This window comes from Crocodylus porosus, unplaced genomic scaffold, assembly GCF_001723895.1.
Source record: "Crocodylus porosus isolate Cpor-Errol unplaced genomic scaffold, CroPor_comp1, whole genome shotgun sequence".
Taxonomy (NCBI): domain Eukaryota; kingdom Metazoa; phylum Chordata; order Crocodylia; family Crocodylidae; genus Crocodylus; species Crocodylus porosus.
Genome location: NW_017728932.1, coordinates 17,577,422 through 17,592,293, shown reverse-complemented (window position 1 = coordinate 17,592,293; position 14,872 = coordinate 17,577,422). Strand labels below are relative to the sequence as shown.

At 60.9% G+C, this 14,872-nt stretch overlaps 1 protein-coding gene across 1 annotated transcript in view; it reads right to left on the bottom strand.

Annotated features, from left to right (window-relative positions):
- The window catches only part of LOC109317261 (telomerase-binding protein EST1A-like), a 68,186-nt gene that overhangs the window by 10,108 nt on the left and 43,206 nt on the right, over positions 1-14,872 (bottom strand). The window contains exons 5-6 of the mRNA XM_019545855.1: positions 8,236-8,412; positions 5,355-5,501 (exon numbers count right to left, since the gene is read on the bottom strand). Of these exons, the coding sequence (XP_019401400.1) occupies positions 5,355-5,501; positions 8,236-8,412 (324 nt within the window). The remainder of the gene's footprint in view (positions 1-5,354; positions 5,502-8,235; positions 8,413-14,872) is intronic.

Genomic DNA, 14,872 nt, shown 5'->3' with positions numbered 1-14,872 from the left:
CATTAGAGAGCAGCCCCCGCGAAGCCAGAATACAAGCTGCGCCCAAGACCCCTGAGGCGCCGGACAAGTTTGAGCTCCCAGCTCCACGTGCAAGGGCAATACCCTGTGCGCGCGGCCCCGCGGGTATGGCCCCTGGAACGCGCCCCAGACCCCGCAGTCCCCTCGTGGGTGGCATCTGCCCTCCTGGCTCTCACAGCTCGTACCCGTCAGATTCCTGGCAGCTGCGAGCGACGCCTGTGCCGGTCGTCACGTCCCATTCCGCTCCCCGGGCCGCCCGGTGAGAGAAGGACACAGGATGCGCAGGGAGCGAAAGAGCGAGGTCGGTGGGGAGCGTGCCAAGTCCCCTCTCGCAGCTCCAGGACGCGCGGGGAGCCAGAGGGAAACTCGCCTCTGCAGAGTTCAGAGGCCGGCAGCGAGATTTATTTTTGTTTGTGTGAGTAAAAGGCTGCAGAAGCCTCTGGCCAAGGGGGTATGGGGGGAGGGGAGTGGCCTGTGATTCATGCAGCCTCTCGCTGGCCTTTCGCCAGAGACGAACGAGAACGCGGGTGCGCAACTGGGAGCCGCGACCACATTAACTCTTCAGCCGGTGCCGCAGGGATGGGAGCCGCACCCCGTCGGGGGAAAGCAGCAGGCACTCAGACTCCTGGGTCCCACTCCCAGCCCCGGCCAGCCTGGCATGCAATCCTGAGAGATCACTTCCTGTCCCCATGGCTCGAGCATGGTAACGACCCATCCCGAGGCCGGCCACGTGCAAAGGCCTGGAAAGCACATGGGACGGGATGACATGAGAGCAGCACAGCTGCTTCTCCCAGGGACGGGCCGATGCCTGCGGGGAGCCAGGCTCTGGCCTGCATTCCCGGAGCACGGGCAACGAGCGAGCGCTCCGCCGCAGCAGCAGAGAAGCCGGAAGCTCCCGTGTGCCGTGGGGAGCACAGACAGGAGGGCCAGCAGCACAGGGAGAGCTCGGCTTCTTCTGGACCGGTGGTGGCTCCTTTGGGTGGTGACAGCTCTGAGCTTAGGTGCTTCTGACCATGTCCAAGTCCCAAATTTCTGCCCAAGTCCGCCAGACCCCTGGGGATATCCCGTGGCAGTTGCCTGTCCTGCCGCCATGTCCTGGCAAGAGGGCCGCATCACGGGGCTGCAGTTGCTGAGGGCTGTCCCTGGCCAGGGCCCTGTTGGACCCCCACATACGTACAGGAGCTCCCCTAGACACGCAGTGCCCTGGAGCAGGGAGGAGCCACCGGCCGGCTACCTGGAACTGAACGGCCACGGAGAGGCCCACGTCCCGCCTAGGGAGGAAGGGTCCTGTAGACTGGGCTGGGGTGGCACCCAGCACTCTGCCCTCGCTAGGTCATGAACGCCAGTCCAGTTCTCCCCGCAGCTGGGCAGCCGTGGCGCCGCTGCCTGCTCCGGCTCCGGCTGCTCCAGGAGATAGGAGGCGGATTTTCCAGGGGGCCAAGAACAATGCCTCTTTCTAGACTCTGCTCGAGGGTTTCCTCGTTCCAAGGTTTGTCGGCAGAGTCTTCCCCAGGAGGAGACGTGCCCCGTGCCTGGTAGCGAGCCGGGCTGCCGCCGTGGCGGAGCCGCCGTGGGTGGGTGTGCGCCTTCCGCACCAGCAGGCACCCGCTCCCAGGCAGGTGCGTGCCGGCGCGCGCGCACCCGCCGCATTGTTCCTCCGTGGAAAGCGTGAATGGGCTGGGGCTATATTTAGCAGGTTACTCACGCTCCCGCCACAAAGGAGTGGCTGCATCTTAAGGGGGCGGCTGTTCCGTGTGCTCGGAGGGGACAGGGGGAGGCTATTTTGGGAAGACATGTCATAATTGCCTGCCCAGCGAAGCCGCTTCTGTAATGCCGAGCAAAACAATAGCAGCATCCAGAGGAAGAGCCTGTTATGTTTCAGGTGGGATGTTTTCAACTGCTCAGGAAACCCGACCGCTCCCAGCGCACAGCAGCGGCACAAAGGACAGGGGACGCCGAACAGCATGGACCAAGGGCTCGGCCAAGGGAGGGGGCTGGGTGGCTGGGAACCAAGGGCCGCAGTGGGTGCGTCGCAAGGGAGAACACATCTGCCCGTGCCAGCCCGGCTCCCTCACCACTGCAGCCCTGGCGGGGACGTGACCCTCGCTCCCCCAGCACACAGCAGCTCCCAGGTGTGTCTGTGACTCAACCTGCCCCAGCTCGGCAGCTGGCCCTAATGGTCTGGCCTGATGAGACATGGGAACGGGGCTCCCAGCTGGACTGGTGAACCGGCACTGGAGGAGGCGGGGCAGGGGAGAGTGGGAATGCATGCACAAGTGCAGGCAGAGGTGGGCAGACTGAGCATGGCAGAAAGCCTCACTCCAGGGAGGACCTGTCTGAGAAGCCTGTCTCTTTTCCTGCCGCAGAGATGCAATGGAGAGGTCCCCTGGCAGGGCCAAGCCAAGGGGCTACTCCTGCTCTCTCAGAGGAGCCAAGCTGAGCTCTGCAGGCCCAGGTAGGTGCCTCTCGCACCTTGAGCTGGACAAATCACTGAGAGGAGATAGCAGGGCCGCTGGCCTCCCAAGAGACGACGAGTGCCATGGGACAAGCCCCTGTCCCTGCCAGGATGAAAAACAGGCACTTGTCTCATAAGCCCCTCAGGGCAAATGGGACAGGAGCAACAGGTTCCTAAAATAAAGGACAGTGATTGCACAAAGGGCGCATGGGGCTGAAGACTCTGGGTGCTGCCCAAGATTTTTCCAGGCCAACTGGGTGGTTTACATGCCAGTAGTGCCATGCAGAACCAATCCAGTGGCACAGCCTGAAACAGGGGCAGTGGCACACAGCAGTGTAGCACAGGACAAGGCCATGTGTGAGCCAAGGGCTTGGGGCTGGCCCCCATTAGCAATGAGGGCGGAGAGCCATGAATGGGCTGGCAGCTCCAAGCAGGGGACTGAAGTGCAGCCGACTGAAGCGCAGCAGAGAGGACGCTGAGATCAGAAGCACGAGGGGCTCAGCAGGGAGAACGCAACTAAGCCAGTCGAGCGAGTAAAGCCACCCACCCGCAGCCCCTCCCGGGAAACGAGACCCAGAGGCAGCAAGGGCAGAGAGAGCCCGATGGGCAAGAGCAGACAGAGCAGCAGAGGGGGTCAGTGAAAGCAAAGGCAGAGAAGCCCAGCAGATGTGGGGACAGTGGTGTCTCTATGGGGTGAGGACAGACCCTCTGCAGGCCCCTGTGATTGCCCCAGGGCGCCAAGCATCACTCTGGGCACCAAGGAGCTGAAGGGTGAAGGAAGAAAGGATGGCCCAGCAGCGTGGGCAATGCGTTCAGCCCTAGATCTTTTCCCAGCCTGACCCTGGCAGTACCTTGGACCTCTGCTCCTATGCACAAGGGAACCATTGGCCTGCCCTGCTGCGGTGGGAGTGGGAGGGCAGGTGCAGCAAAGACCATGAGCATCTCCAGCACTGCAGTGCCAGTCCCTGTATCTCCCTCGGACCAAGAGGCAAGGAGCTGCTGCTTGTCTGTGGCACTGTGCAGAAGCATGGGCCCCTGCCCAGGTAGGGGAGGCACGCTCAGGACAGGCCAGCGCAGAGATGCGGTGAGACCGCAAGGAAGAGTGCAGCACAGCATCAGGGGAGAGTCCCTATCAGCAAGCGCAGGGGCTTCTCTCTGGGAAGACCCAGGAGCTCTGTGACCCCAGGCCCTGAGAACAGGCCAGGGAGAGGCTGGGGGAAGCTCAGCCCCATCCAGCGGCCCCTCCCCTGACTCAGGCTGTCTGGTCAGTGCCCGCATGGAGCAAGGGCTGGGGCCTGCACACGTGTTCTTCTCCAGTCTGTTCCCAGCCAGCTCTGGGCTGCATGACTTGACTCAGCCCCCAAGGACTGCTCCTCCACCCCTTGCAGTCAGGCTCCAAGTGCACCTCAGCCCTCAGCTGCGCGGCCCCCGGTGCTGCCCACACCCACATTCTGACCTCCATCCGGCTGAAAGCCCCAGCCCCAGCCCCAGCGCAGCTCCGGAAGAGGGGAGGGGTGCACTGGGGAGAGACCTGGGACACCTCCGGCGGCTCCTGACTGCTGTGGAAGGGGCAGCCTCAGTCCTGGGCGCCAGGGAAACTGTGCACAGACAGGGGAGCTGCAGCCTGGGGCTCTGCGATTGCTGCCCTCCCAAAAACATGTGCAGTTCCTGTTTGCCGGGTCTGTGCAGAGCACTGGGAAGTGGGGAATTTGCTTACACCTCTGGCTTAACAACCTGGGGAGGCTGGGAGGCTTCAGGCCGCTTAAATTTACAGCCCATCTCTCTGATCGCTAGCTCGCTCCCTGCCGCCTTCTTCCTTATTGTATTAATGCGACCCAGGTACCTGCCAACACTAACAGCCTGGTGTGCAGGGCAGCCCCTCCCTCCCTCCTGCTCACTTCTACCTTTGCCTCAATATGTATTTTTTAAAATTGAAGGAAAAAAAAGAGGGGGGGGTGGGAAATGCAAAGAGGTTGGGGTGGGTTTGGAAGGCGAAGCGCAGTGGTTCTGGGCCCTGCGCCAATAGCTGGAGGGTACACATGTGTGCTCTCCCAGTAGGGCCTTCCGCGGCCCTGTTTTACAACCACCTCGGCACAGACGGCAGAGTTCACGCATATGGCCAGACAGATGTGTCTGGCTTGCGTTCAAGGCTGGAAAATGAAGAATTATGGAAGTGAAGGGCCCTGGGCATTAGAGAGGGCGGAGGTGAGGGGGAGGGGGAGCTGGGGAGAATTCTCCTCTGCTGAGAAATCCTCATCTGTGCTGCAAGGCTGGAGGAAGAGGGGCCGAGAGAAACCAAAGCAGCCAAGAGCCATGTATGTGGGCTTGCTCTTAAAGGGCCAGTGCTCATGCCGCCGGGCCCCCGCTCCCAGCTGGGCCAGCTGACCTCCCAGCTTCCAGCTGGGGCAGGCTCCGAGGGCCACAGTTGGACAGCTTGTGTTGATCAGGTCCACCCATGTGCCCACAGCAAGGGCAACAGGGGGCTGGTGCTGCAGCTGACGGCAGCAGCACTGCTCATGGGAGCTCTGCAGTGTGCTGTCAAGTCCCCGCAGAGAACAGGAAGGTTCCCCGTGGCGAGGGAGGGCCCCACGTCTGAAGGGATCCCTATCACTCCTGACCCACACAACTTGGGTGCGGGTGTGCACCTCTCCATGGAGGACAGCAGTGTGGAGACAGCTTCAAACAGCTCTGGACTGCTCCAAGTTTCCACCAGTTCTGCCCCAACCATGGCCTGGCCCCACTGAAACCCAAGGGAGCTCTGCTGATGCCTGGTGACCAGGAAGGCAGGCCCAGGCTAGAGAGCCATGTGCTTGGTGCCCCAGGTGTACGGGGCAACTGGCTCACCCTGCCCAGACACCCTGACATGCTGCTCCTGTCCTACCTGGATCTTGTCCTGCCGACGCTGCTGCTCAGCTACTTTCCGTGCTAGCACTTGCTTCTTGGCTCGGAGCTCCTTGATGTCAAGCTCTCCCCCGCTTCCTTCAGCCTCGGAGTCATCCTCAAACGCCTCAACCCTCACGTCGTCCTCCTTGACACACAGACCCCAGACGGACAGAAACAGAACGGAGCAGGTGAGAGCTGGAGGGCAGCAGGTGACCGAACACCCTCTCCTGAACGGCCCACCCCCAGCAGAGAAGACCGTGCTGGGTGCATTTGCCCACTGCTAGTCACTCACATGATGGGGCACATGTGGGTCTAGTCACTACAGAAAAGGCAAGGGAAACCCTAAACTCTGCTGTCAGCCAGGCAAGTGGGGCCCTGCAGCCAGGGAATCCAGATCTGATGCTGGTGAGCACTACTCAGGGGCTCTGGACATACGGAAGCGGCTCCTGGCCTGGCTGGACCTGCCTGGGCTCCTGTCAGTCTGTAGGACAGAGGGCGACATTTCGTCTCCCTCCCTCGGAGCTGCCTGGTCTGTCAACTCAGGGTAGAAGCTCCTTGAAGCTAGATGCTGCTGTAGCACTGCTAAGAAGCCCTGATGCAGGCTGGCACTGTCTCCTGCCCTTACTGACGGAACCAGACCCAGGGATGTTAAGGACAGAGGGACTGTGAGGCTCTGGTCTGCCTTTCTGCCTGGCACACGCCAGAGAATGTCACCCAGAGACTCCTGCCTCAGCTCGTCCCTCCCAGCCCAGCTGGACTGGGTCCATCACGAAAGGACGCTCCATCTGGATTTAAGATGCCGAGCGAGGCAGGACTTGCCAGACCCTGGGCGGGAGGTTTCACAGGTCTTGTACACGCCCTGTCAAAAATGTGCACACAGGGCTCTGGCCTCACCTCGCCGTGCCCTGGCTTGTGCCCCAGGTCATGCTTGCCCTCTGAGCTGCCCCCTCTGCTCCTGGTGGTACAACCCTGTGTTTGGCTGGGAACATGCACAGCTCTCACTGGGTAATCCACAGCAAGCTTGCCCATGGGCCTGTGACTGCTCCGAGCTGTGTGCTCTCTGCCAGTGGCTCTGCTTGCCCTCCCAGACCACGGCCAAAGTGTAGGAACAATGACAGGTGCCTGTGGGTCCACGCCAGACACTGCCCACAACGGGCCCTGTTGGGGTTCCCAGCCAGGGTACACATGGCCTGCACAGGGCTGAGCTGAGTGAATCACAAGGAAACACTCTCAGTTAGTAGATCAGCTCCTTCCCACTCATAGCCAGCCTCAACTCCAGGCTCAGGGGTTGTCAGCACTGGGTCTGGCACCACAGATAGATGCTCCACAAAATCAGGATGGACAGTGAGGAGCCCAGGAGGCCCCCAGCCTGGATTAGCTCTCACAGAGCTGGGGACTGTGCACACAGGCTGCTCTCTCACTCGTCCTGCGGTGGGGGAAGACAGCCCTCGGCCTCACCTCCACCCTCCAGGATGGGCAAGTTTGTGGATGACACCATGCTGGGTGAAGTGGTAGATATGCAAGCAAGGAGCGGTGTGGAGGGCAGGCACATCCATGGGAGCCCAAGTGGGTGCAGTGCAGATGCAAGTCTGTAGTGCAGTTGGGCTGGATTACGCCTGCCTAGGGTCAAGGGATGGTCACGCCAGCCTGAGAAGCTAAGCTCTGCAGGGACTCTAATGAGGAAGCCTGGGTTTTGTAATGAGCTCACGGAGGTTCCCATAGCTGAGCAAGCCTGGAAACCTCAAGCCTTAGCCTGCCACTGCTGAACGGCTGAGGGAACCAGCAGTAGCGGTGGCTCCACTACGCGGGCCAAGAGATCCAGGGTCTGAGCACTAGGGGAAGGCAGTGAGGGTGTTCTCAGGTCTGAGACCCTGAATTGGGCCCCAAGACCCCAGCCTCTCTGTCCTGAAATGCCCCACGTACAGGGCAAGGGAATCCAGGCTTGTCTGCCACCATGGCCAGCCACAGCGTTCTGGGGATCTCTGTGGCATCCCTGCCCCCATCCCTGGCGTTCCAGCACTTCACCTGCTGCAGACGCTGCAGGGATGAAGGGGCCTGGATCATGCCGTGGCTGGTGCCCAGACCCCAGCTCCCCTGGGGCAAGCTGGCCAAAGGCCAGGGCACATAGGCCACCCAGCACCTCATAGGTGGGAAGCCATGTCCTCGGCAGGGCTCTGCCCTCTTCCACCCTCCCTCCACATCCTTCCAGTCGGATGTGTAGTGAGCCTGGGCAGTGCTTGGGCCACCCAGCTCCCAGCTCCGAACGCCTCTGCCCTCCTCTACTGTTTCCCTGGCCTTTCAAAAGGCAAGATTAAACACCAGGAAAGAGTCAACCTGCAGAGCGGCTGGCAGAGCCGTTAAACACACACACTGAGCCTGGAGTGAAACAAGGGCTACAGGAACAAGCAAGGGCAGAAAAACAAGAGGAGAATTCCTTAATCACATCAGGATGTGAGAGGCAGGGGAGGGCCAGGGCGCCAATGTCAGCTCTTCCTGTACGTGTGCTGGAGGCTGGAGTTCAGGCCTGTGCCGCGCTGAGCTCCATGGCTATAAACTGAACCCTGACACCCCCTCGCCGCCCCCTCTCCCTAGACTCCAGAGCTGTGCGTTATTAAAGGCCCCCCCCTCCCCGACAACCATTAAAAGCAGCATCTGGAACTCATAACAATGCACAAGATAGAGGCACCCAGGTCAGACTGGCAGGAAGGGGCATGAGCAAAGTATACTTGGGAGACAAGGGCTGTACACTATTATCCCCCAACGCCCAAGGCACACACAGCTACACCAGCTATAAATAGCGGGAGCTGCAGGGCAGGCCGGGGCTGGGCCCCACAGGGGTGATTCTTCCTCCTCCGCGGCACACTCTTCCCGCACGGTACCTGATCTTCCAGTTGTTTTCCCTCTTGGCTTCCCATTTCCTTTCCCATGGCGTCTGGGACGGGTGCCACTGACACATATTTTCCACCCTTGAATGCCAGCAAAGGCTCTTCTTGTCCACAAAGGGCTTCCAGGAAATACTTCAGAACTGTGACCCTCTTGCAGTCGGCTGCAATAACCTACAGGGTGCGGACAGGGGGTCGGGGGGAGAGAAAGGAAAACAGTCAGTGCAAAGGGAAGGCAGCGGGCACTGGCCAAAGCGAGATGCCCTGAGTCACAGGGCCCAATGAGCCTCGGGACACTGGGGAGGGTGTCCTCAGGCCCTTTTGGCTTAGGACTGAAGCAAACTGCTGGGGTCTGGAGTCCCACTTCTAGCCACAGCCAAAGAGGAGGGTGAAAAGGGTGAGTCTGAGGTCCCCCAGCCATCCCAGTGCCCTCCACACCTCAGGGAGACTGGCCCATGCACTGCACCCCTCTCGCCCCTGACCTCACCCGAGGACAGGAGGCGGCCGTGGGCCTTGGAGCCTCCATCCCGCTTCGCGGTGCTGCGGAGAGGGCGCCCCCCCGCTGCCCCCACCCCTCCCAGGCCTGCAGAGGCGGAACTCCCAGCCCGAGCGCTGGAAATCCTGCTCGAGTGCGAGATGAATGATGAGGACTGTCCTGGCTGTTTCATTTCAGCTAAATCAACAGAGCCCCCTTGACAGCCTCCACGATGGGAGCGGGAGGGCTCGGAGAGCAGGGGTCAGGCAGGCGGATGCCGGGGGAAGGATACAGGTGCGCAGAGCCAGCAGGTGGGGGCACTGTACAAAAGCCGTGCGCCTTGCGGGCCTCAGGCCTGTCCCGTCCCCTGGGCTCAACGCGCACAGCAGCGGGGGAGCCTGTCAGGGAAGCTGGGACAGATCTCGCCAGAGTGAAATTCAATAGCGCTGGTAATTATCAGATGCAGGAGACTCTCCGATGGAGTTTCCAGAGCTGTGGAGCCTGAAACTCATCCCCATGTGCCTGCAACACCCCCAACCAGGCCCTCGGCCTGCCTCCCTCCAGCCAGCCCCATTAGCAGCGGACACCAGTCTCGGAAAGCGTAACCTTTCCCTGAGGACAGGCCGTGGCACCACGGTGTGGCAGCTGCTTCCCGGTGCCCCTAGCCCTGACCTCTGTGGGCCTGTTACACGGGCGCCAGAGCTGCGCTGGTTCACTCTGCTTGGTGCACACAGGAAGCAGTGCCTGGGCTCTGCCATCCAGGCTGAAGGCCCCCAACCTGCTGCCCGCTGACTCCCAAACCAGGGCCCACCCCAGCCTGGCCCCAGTGGGAGCAGGGAACTGGGGGGCAGGGATGGCCACGTGCGGGTTGCCTGAGGGAGGTCCAGCATACAGCAAAGCAAAGAGGGCTGGGAGAGAGAGAGAGAGAGAGAGAGAGACCCAGGACATGAGGAGAGCGCGGGGCAGAGCGGGAAAGGGAGGCACAGCCCCGCGGCCGCCGGATGCGCTGGGCAGGTCCGGTGCAGCAGGGCGCAGGCAGGCCGGGCCTGGCAGGGCTCAGCGGCACGCAAGGCCGAGCCGCAGTGACTCACGGGCTGGCAGGCAGCACGCGGCACGTCCCCTGCCGCACCAGGCTGCCGTGCAGAGGAAACTTCTGCTCTTCCACAATGCTGCCAGCTTCCTCTCTGCGGGCTAATTTTAACCACCCCCTTGTTACAGTGCGTGTCAACCACCTGACCTTGCTGCAACCCCTGACCCGCTGCCCCAGCTACTGCGGGGAGCCGGGATCCTTATGTAACAGAAGCAGGTCTTTCCTCCCTGCCTGCAGCCACCCCAGGATCAAAGGGTCCAACACCTGGGCTTGGGCCCCGCATGGAGGCTGCTCCTGCTGGGATCACTGCGGGCACCTGCGTCACCTGCCCAGCTCCAGACCCCGAGGCTGCATCCAGCTGCACCCTGCAGACAGCTCAGTGCTGCCTGGAGTACCGGGGCCTCTGAGCACATGCCAAGACGCTTGTCCCCAGCCAGCCCAGGCCCCTGAGGCTGAGAAAGGGCTGGGGAGCAAACCAGAGGGCCAAGGGTTTAGCAGCAACTGCCCAGCCTGCAAGGGGCTCGTCAGAGAGCACTGGTGCACACAAAGAGGCCCTGGGGCTGGGCTGTGAGGGGAACGGGAATGTCTCCCCTGCTCCCCTCTAGGAAGAAAAGCTGAGCAGAGAACAAACGACTTCCTGCCAAGCTGCCACAGGCTGCGGGTGGGTCGTCAGCTCATCTGCTGGGGAGAAGAGAGCCCAGCTGAAGGCCTGTGACATAATCCCCACAGCAGCTTGTCTCATGAACACATTTTTCCAGGCGGCATCAATGAAAAACAGACAAAGTGAATGATCTCGGTATCGCAATCATGTGGACAGCCCGCACAACCAGCCCCGCTCGCCAGGAGCCTGGGGCACCTGGAAAGCTGGGCTGTGCTGCAGCTCAGCGGCCCAGGATCTCTGACAGGTTCCCCAAGTGTCTGGCATCGAAATGTTCCCTGTTTCAAGGTGAAACCATTAGTACTTGGATGCCAAGAGAGCTCCAGGTTGCAAGGCTACAGCCCCCAGGGGCAGCTGGAAGCCCCGGGTGGCTCTTCATGTAGGATGTGCTGGAGGAGTAAGGCAGCGGAGGAGCAGAGTGGCTGGGGCCTGGGAGCGACACATGACACTACAGAAGGGACCAAAAGGTCAAGTGTGAAGCCAAGCAGCATCACTGTGCTGTGCGGCGTGGCGCGGCGCGGCGGCAGATGTGCAGCCCCGGGAGGGGACACAGCAGCGCTAGGCGCCCTGCCTCAACAGCCCGCGGTGAGGCAGCAGGAACTGAAAGCCCTGGCTTCCAGCACTCGCTCACTACAGAAATAGGCCTGACACGCACACAGCCGCTCGAGAAGGAAAACTGAAACCACACTTTGGTGAAGTGGTCTGGTGCCCCCATACGTGACCTGGGCTCAGTTCCCCAGAGACGCAGGTGACGCAGGGATCACAGCACCCCGTGCTACCACCGCAGCTCTGGGGCACGCAAGGAAAAGACTGCCATGGATCGCAGGCGGCCCAGGGTACTGGGGCCAGCAGTTACATGAGTCATTTTGTGATTTCGGTGGGGGGGGGAGGCGGGGTGGAGCCAGGCCGAGGAACGGGAAGACTCTGTAATCTCACACTAAATCAGAGGCGCTGAACATCCACAAAGACACAAGCTACTCAAACGCTGGCTCTCTCCAGGACACAGCAAGTCAGCTCCACACCCCTCGCACGGTGGCTAATTCATGGTTCGGACAACCACGTTGCAGTCGCCTGCTAAGATGCAGCAGGACATGCGGTAACACGACCCCATGGCCACACTCTTCCATTTCAAATGCCTTTCACCTTCTAGCAACCCCGCCGAGAGGCAGCACTGGGCAGGCAGAGCACAGCACAGCTCAGGGAACAGAGCTCCCTGGGCCCTCTGTACCCTTTGCTTCAGTTTCCCCCATGGAGGGGCACGGGAATGAGGTGCAATGGAAACACAACATGCATGGTACATCAGCTCTGCACGGGGAACCCCTCCTGAGCACAGCCAGCCCAGGTGCTATGCCTGGGGGACATGAGCAGCTGGAGCTCCTGGGGTGGTGTCACCAGAACCAGACTGCTCTGGTGAGCCCGATGCTCGTGGCCAAGGGGCAGCCCCGACATGCAGCTCGGCCTCAGTGGGGCTGACCCACCCTGCGGGCGTCTCTGCACATGCTGCTGAGTGTGGGACGTTGCTTTGGCACTGCTAATTGCTGCCATGCCCACGATGGCTTCAATCAGCTTTTACAACTTGTGAATTTTACAGTGTCCGAAGAGCAAATAACTGGGAGGCAGGAACGCAACGTCTGCGTCAGCTCTTCCACATGCTCCATACAGCCTGCCCGAGGCCGGACAGTTGGCCCCGCCAAGCCCAGCTAGCTATGGAGGACCCAGCAGCTCCAGAGCAGGGGCCAGGAGAGCTCAGGCTAGTGAGGGTGCTCCCCGGCTATTAGTTTCCAGGTACATGGAAACCACCAGGAAGTCGCTGGCCTGAGCTTTTATGCAGAAAGATCCTGGCAGCCTCTGTCAAAGGAACCTCAGACCCCCCTCAACCCAGGAGGAAGCAGGATGCCCTTGGAAAAGGACTTGCTGCGGGAAGGGCTGCTCCCCTCAATGCAACATTTCCGCAGGCGAGGGAGACGCCAGCATCCCGATAGAGAAGGGGAAATGGGCACAAGGAGCCTGAGTTGTACCATGGAAGGACAGCCCAGCCTAGATAAGGAGATGGCAATGAAAAGCTGGCGCATGGTCAATCACTGGCCCAGACGCATAGTGCTAACTGTCTTCACGATCTTTTAATCATGGCTTGTGCAGCTGGAGTGGATGGAGCTCCCCCAGGTCAGAGCAAGTTAGCCTGTATCTGCTTTAAGCCACAACAAATCACTGGGGCAAAGCAAACATCAACCCATCAATGGTGCTTCATAGCCTGGGAAAAACTCTCCCTTGCGCTGTACAGCAACCAATGGCGGCAGCAGGACTGTGCTTGGACTGCCACACAATCGCAGACAAGCCAGGCTGGCAGGGCCCTCAGGAGGTCCCATCCAGTCCAACCCCCATGCTCAAGGCAGGATCAGTCCCTTCTGGGATGGTTTGGACAAGTGCTGGTGTCATCTATCAGAACTGCACAAACGGCCCTCCTCGCACAACTGCCAAGCCCCCTAACCCACCACAGGTCATGGGGGATGAGGGCACTTGCAACGTCCAGAAGCAGCTGTGGTAGGTCCATGTGGCACCTGGCCTGGGCTAGTCCACCTAGGTGTGGTTAGACTGCTTCCAGCACTCCTGCTAGCCTGGGTGTCCGAGCTGCCCTGCCCCACGCAGCGCAGATGTGCCTGTGCTTGCATGCATACCGCACTGAGTGTGTTGACACAAGCGTGGGAAGTTTCTGGATGCTGCCCTAACACTGGTGCAACCACACTGGTGACAGCACTAGCATCTCACATGTGAGAAGCAGCCGCTAGTGTCAGGGGAGGCCCAGGCAGCGGCCCTAGCCCAGCTTCCCCCCAAACTGCAGCACTGGGTCAACCAGCTTCCTTGCGTTGTTCCCCATCAGAGCGCACACGCCCCAGGCGAGCCTGTCAGCAGAACAGTGTTTTAAGCCTGGCGGACACTTCCATTTTTCCAGCCCCAGACATGCAGCTCAACCAAGGCTGCTTTGCAGGCTGGGAAGTAGCAGAGAACCTGAGCCAAGTGCCTGCCACGCGAGAACGTGTCAGCCCAAAGCTGGCCCTGCCTATCCCTGCACACTGTGCCCCTCGGAGCCAGCTCATTGGAGAGAGGGGGACGGTGTGGCTGCAGGGGGATCACAGAAGCGACAAGGCTGCAATGAGCTGGCAAGGCAGGCCTGGGTCTACAAAGCTAGCAAGCAAGCAGAGCAGGAGCAGGAGCAAAAGCCATCTGGCGCACTCTGAGGACACAGCTCCTCGAGGGCTGCAGCTGGGAACAACGGACAGGTCCAGTCCCACCTGGCTTCCCAGTCCTGCGCTGGCACCAGAGCTTGCACAGGGTCAGCCCCTGGGCACGGGTCGTTCCAGAGACCACCTCAAGGAACTTCTGCCCCTTTTCTGCTGGCAAGCACGGGCCCTGCAGGGCAGGTGCTGGCATGGTCTCTCGCTCCATCTGTGAGATCCCTGTACCAGCCCTGCTGGGGCGCTCTTGCCCTTCAGAGCGTCTGGCCTGGTGGTTCCGACAACTACGAGGAGGAGGATGCAGACTGGTCTAGGTGAGAAAATCCGCTCATGAAAAGTCTGCACCAAACAGGTCCTGATGTGATCGAGGTAGCGTGTCCCAGTCCCACACAGCCCTGGCAGAGCCCCAACCCCTGTTGCTCAGCTTCACAGATCTGCAGCAGACCGAGCCACAGCTCATTTCCCTTCCCACCCTCCCTTGGTTGTTCTCTGGTCTCTGGGGCGTGGGGGTCAAACAGCCACCCCAGGACAGATCTCAGGGGCCCTGGCAGCCCGCTCTAGCTAGGGCAGTGCCTGCTGTGGGCAGCACCTGACCTAGTCAGCAGATGCCAGAAGACTGCAGGGAGGGCAACAGCCCAGCAGGTTGCCCTCGTAGGATGATGCAGTCGGGAGAACTTGGAGGCGCGTATGGAATTGTTAGCACAGAGCTCCCTGTCTGGCCGCAGAGGCATGGCCCAGCTACGCTGCTCCAGAGAGGAAAGTTTTTGCTGGTTTCCAACCCAGCTTTTGGCTTACCCTGGCACTTGGAAAGACTAGCCCTGATGTTTTAATCACCTGTTAAGTGCTCTGAAGAATCTTTGTGTCAGCTCTGCAGTCCAGCTCGTCTCCAGCCAGTGAAGGAGCACAGCGGGGAGCTGCTGGCAGCTGTCGGCGGCATGCTCGGTTCCATGGCTCACGACTCGTTGCTAGGTGCCTCTGCCAGCTCAGACACGCTATCCTGTCCCACTCCTACTGGCTAAGGCAAAAGGGCCAGGGGAAGGTGCAGGCCATCCAGGACAGCACACCAAGCCCTGTACCTAGCCACGGGCATCTTTAGCCAGATGCCTGGTGCTGCCCCGATGAAGCTCGTGCAGGGTGTTTCCAAGGGATGGCGCTGTGCCTGGGGGCCCTGCTAAGGG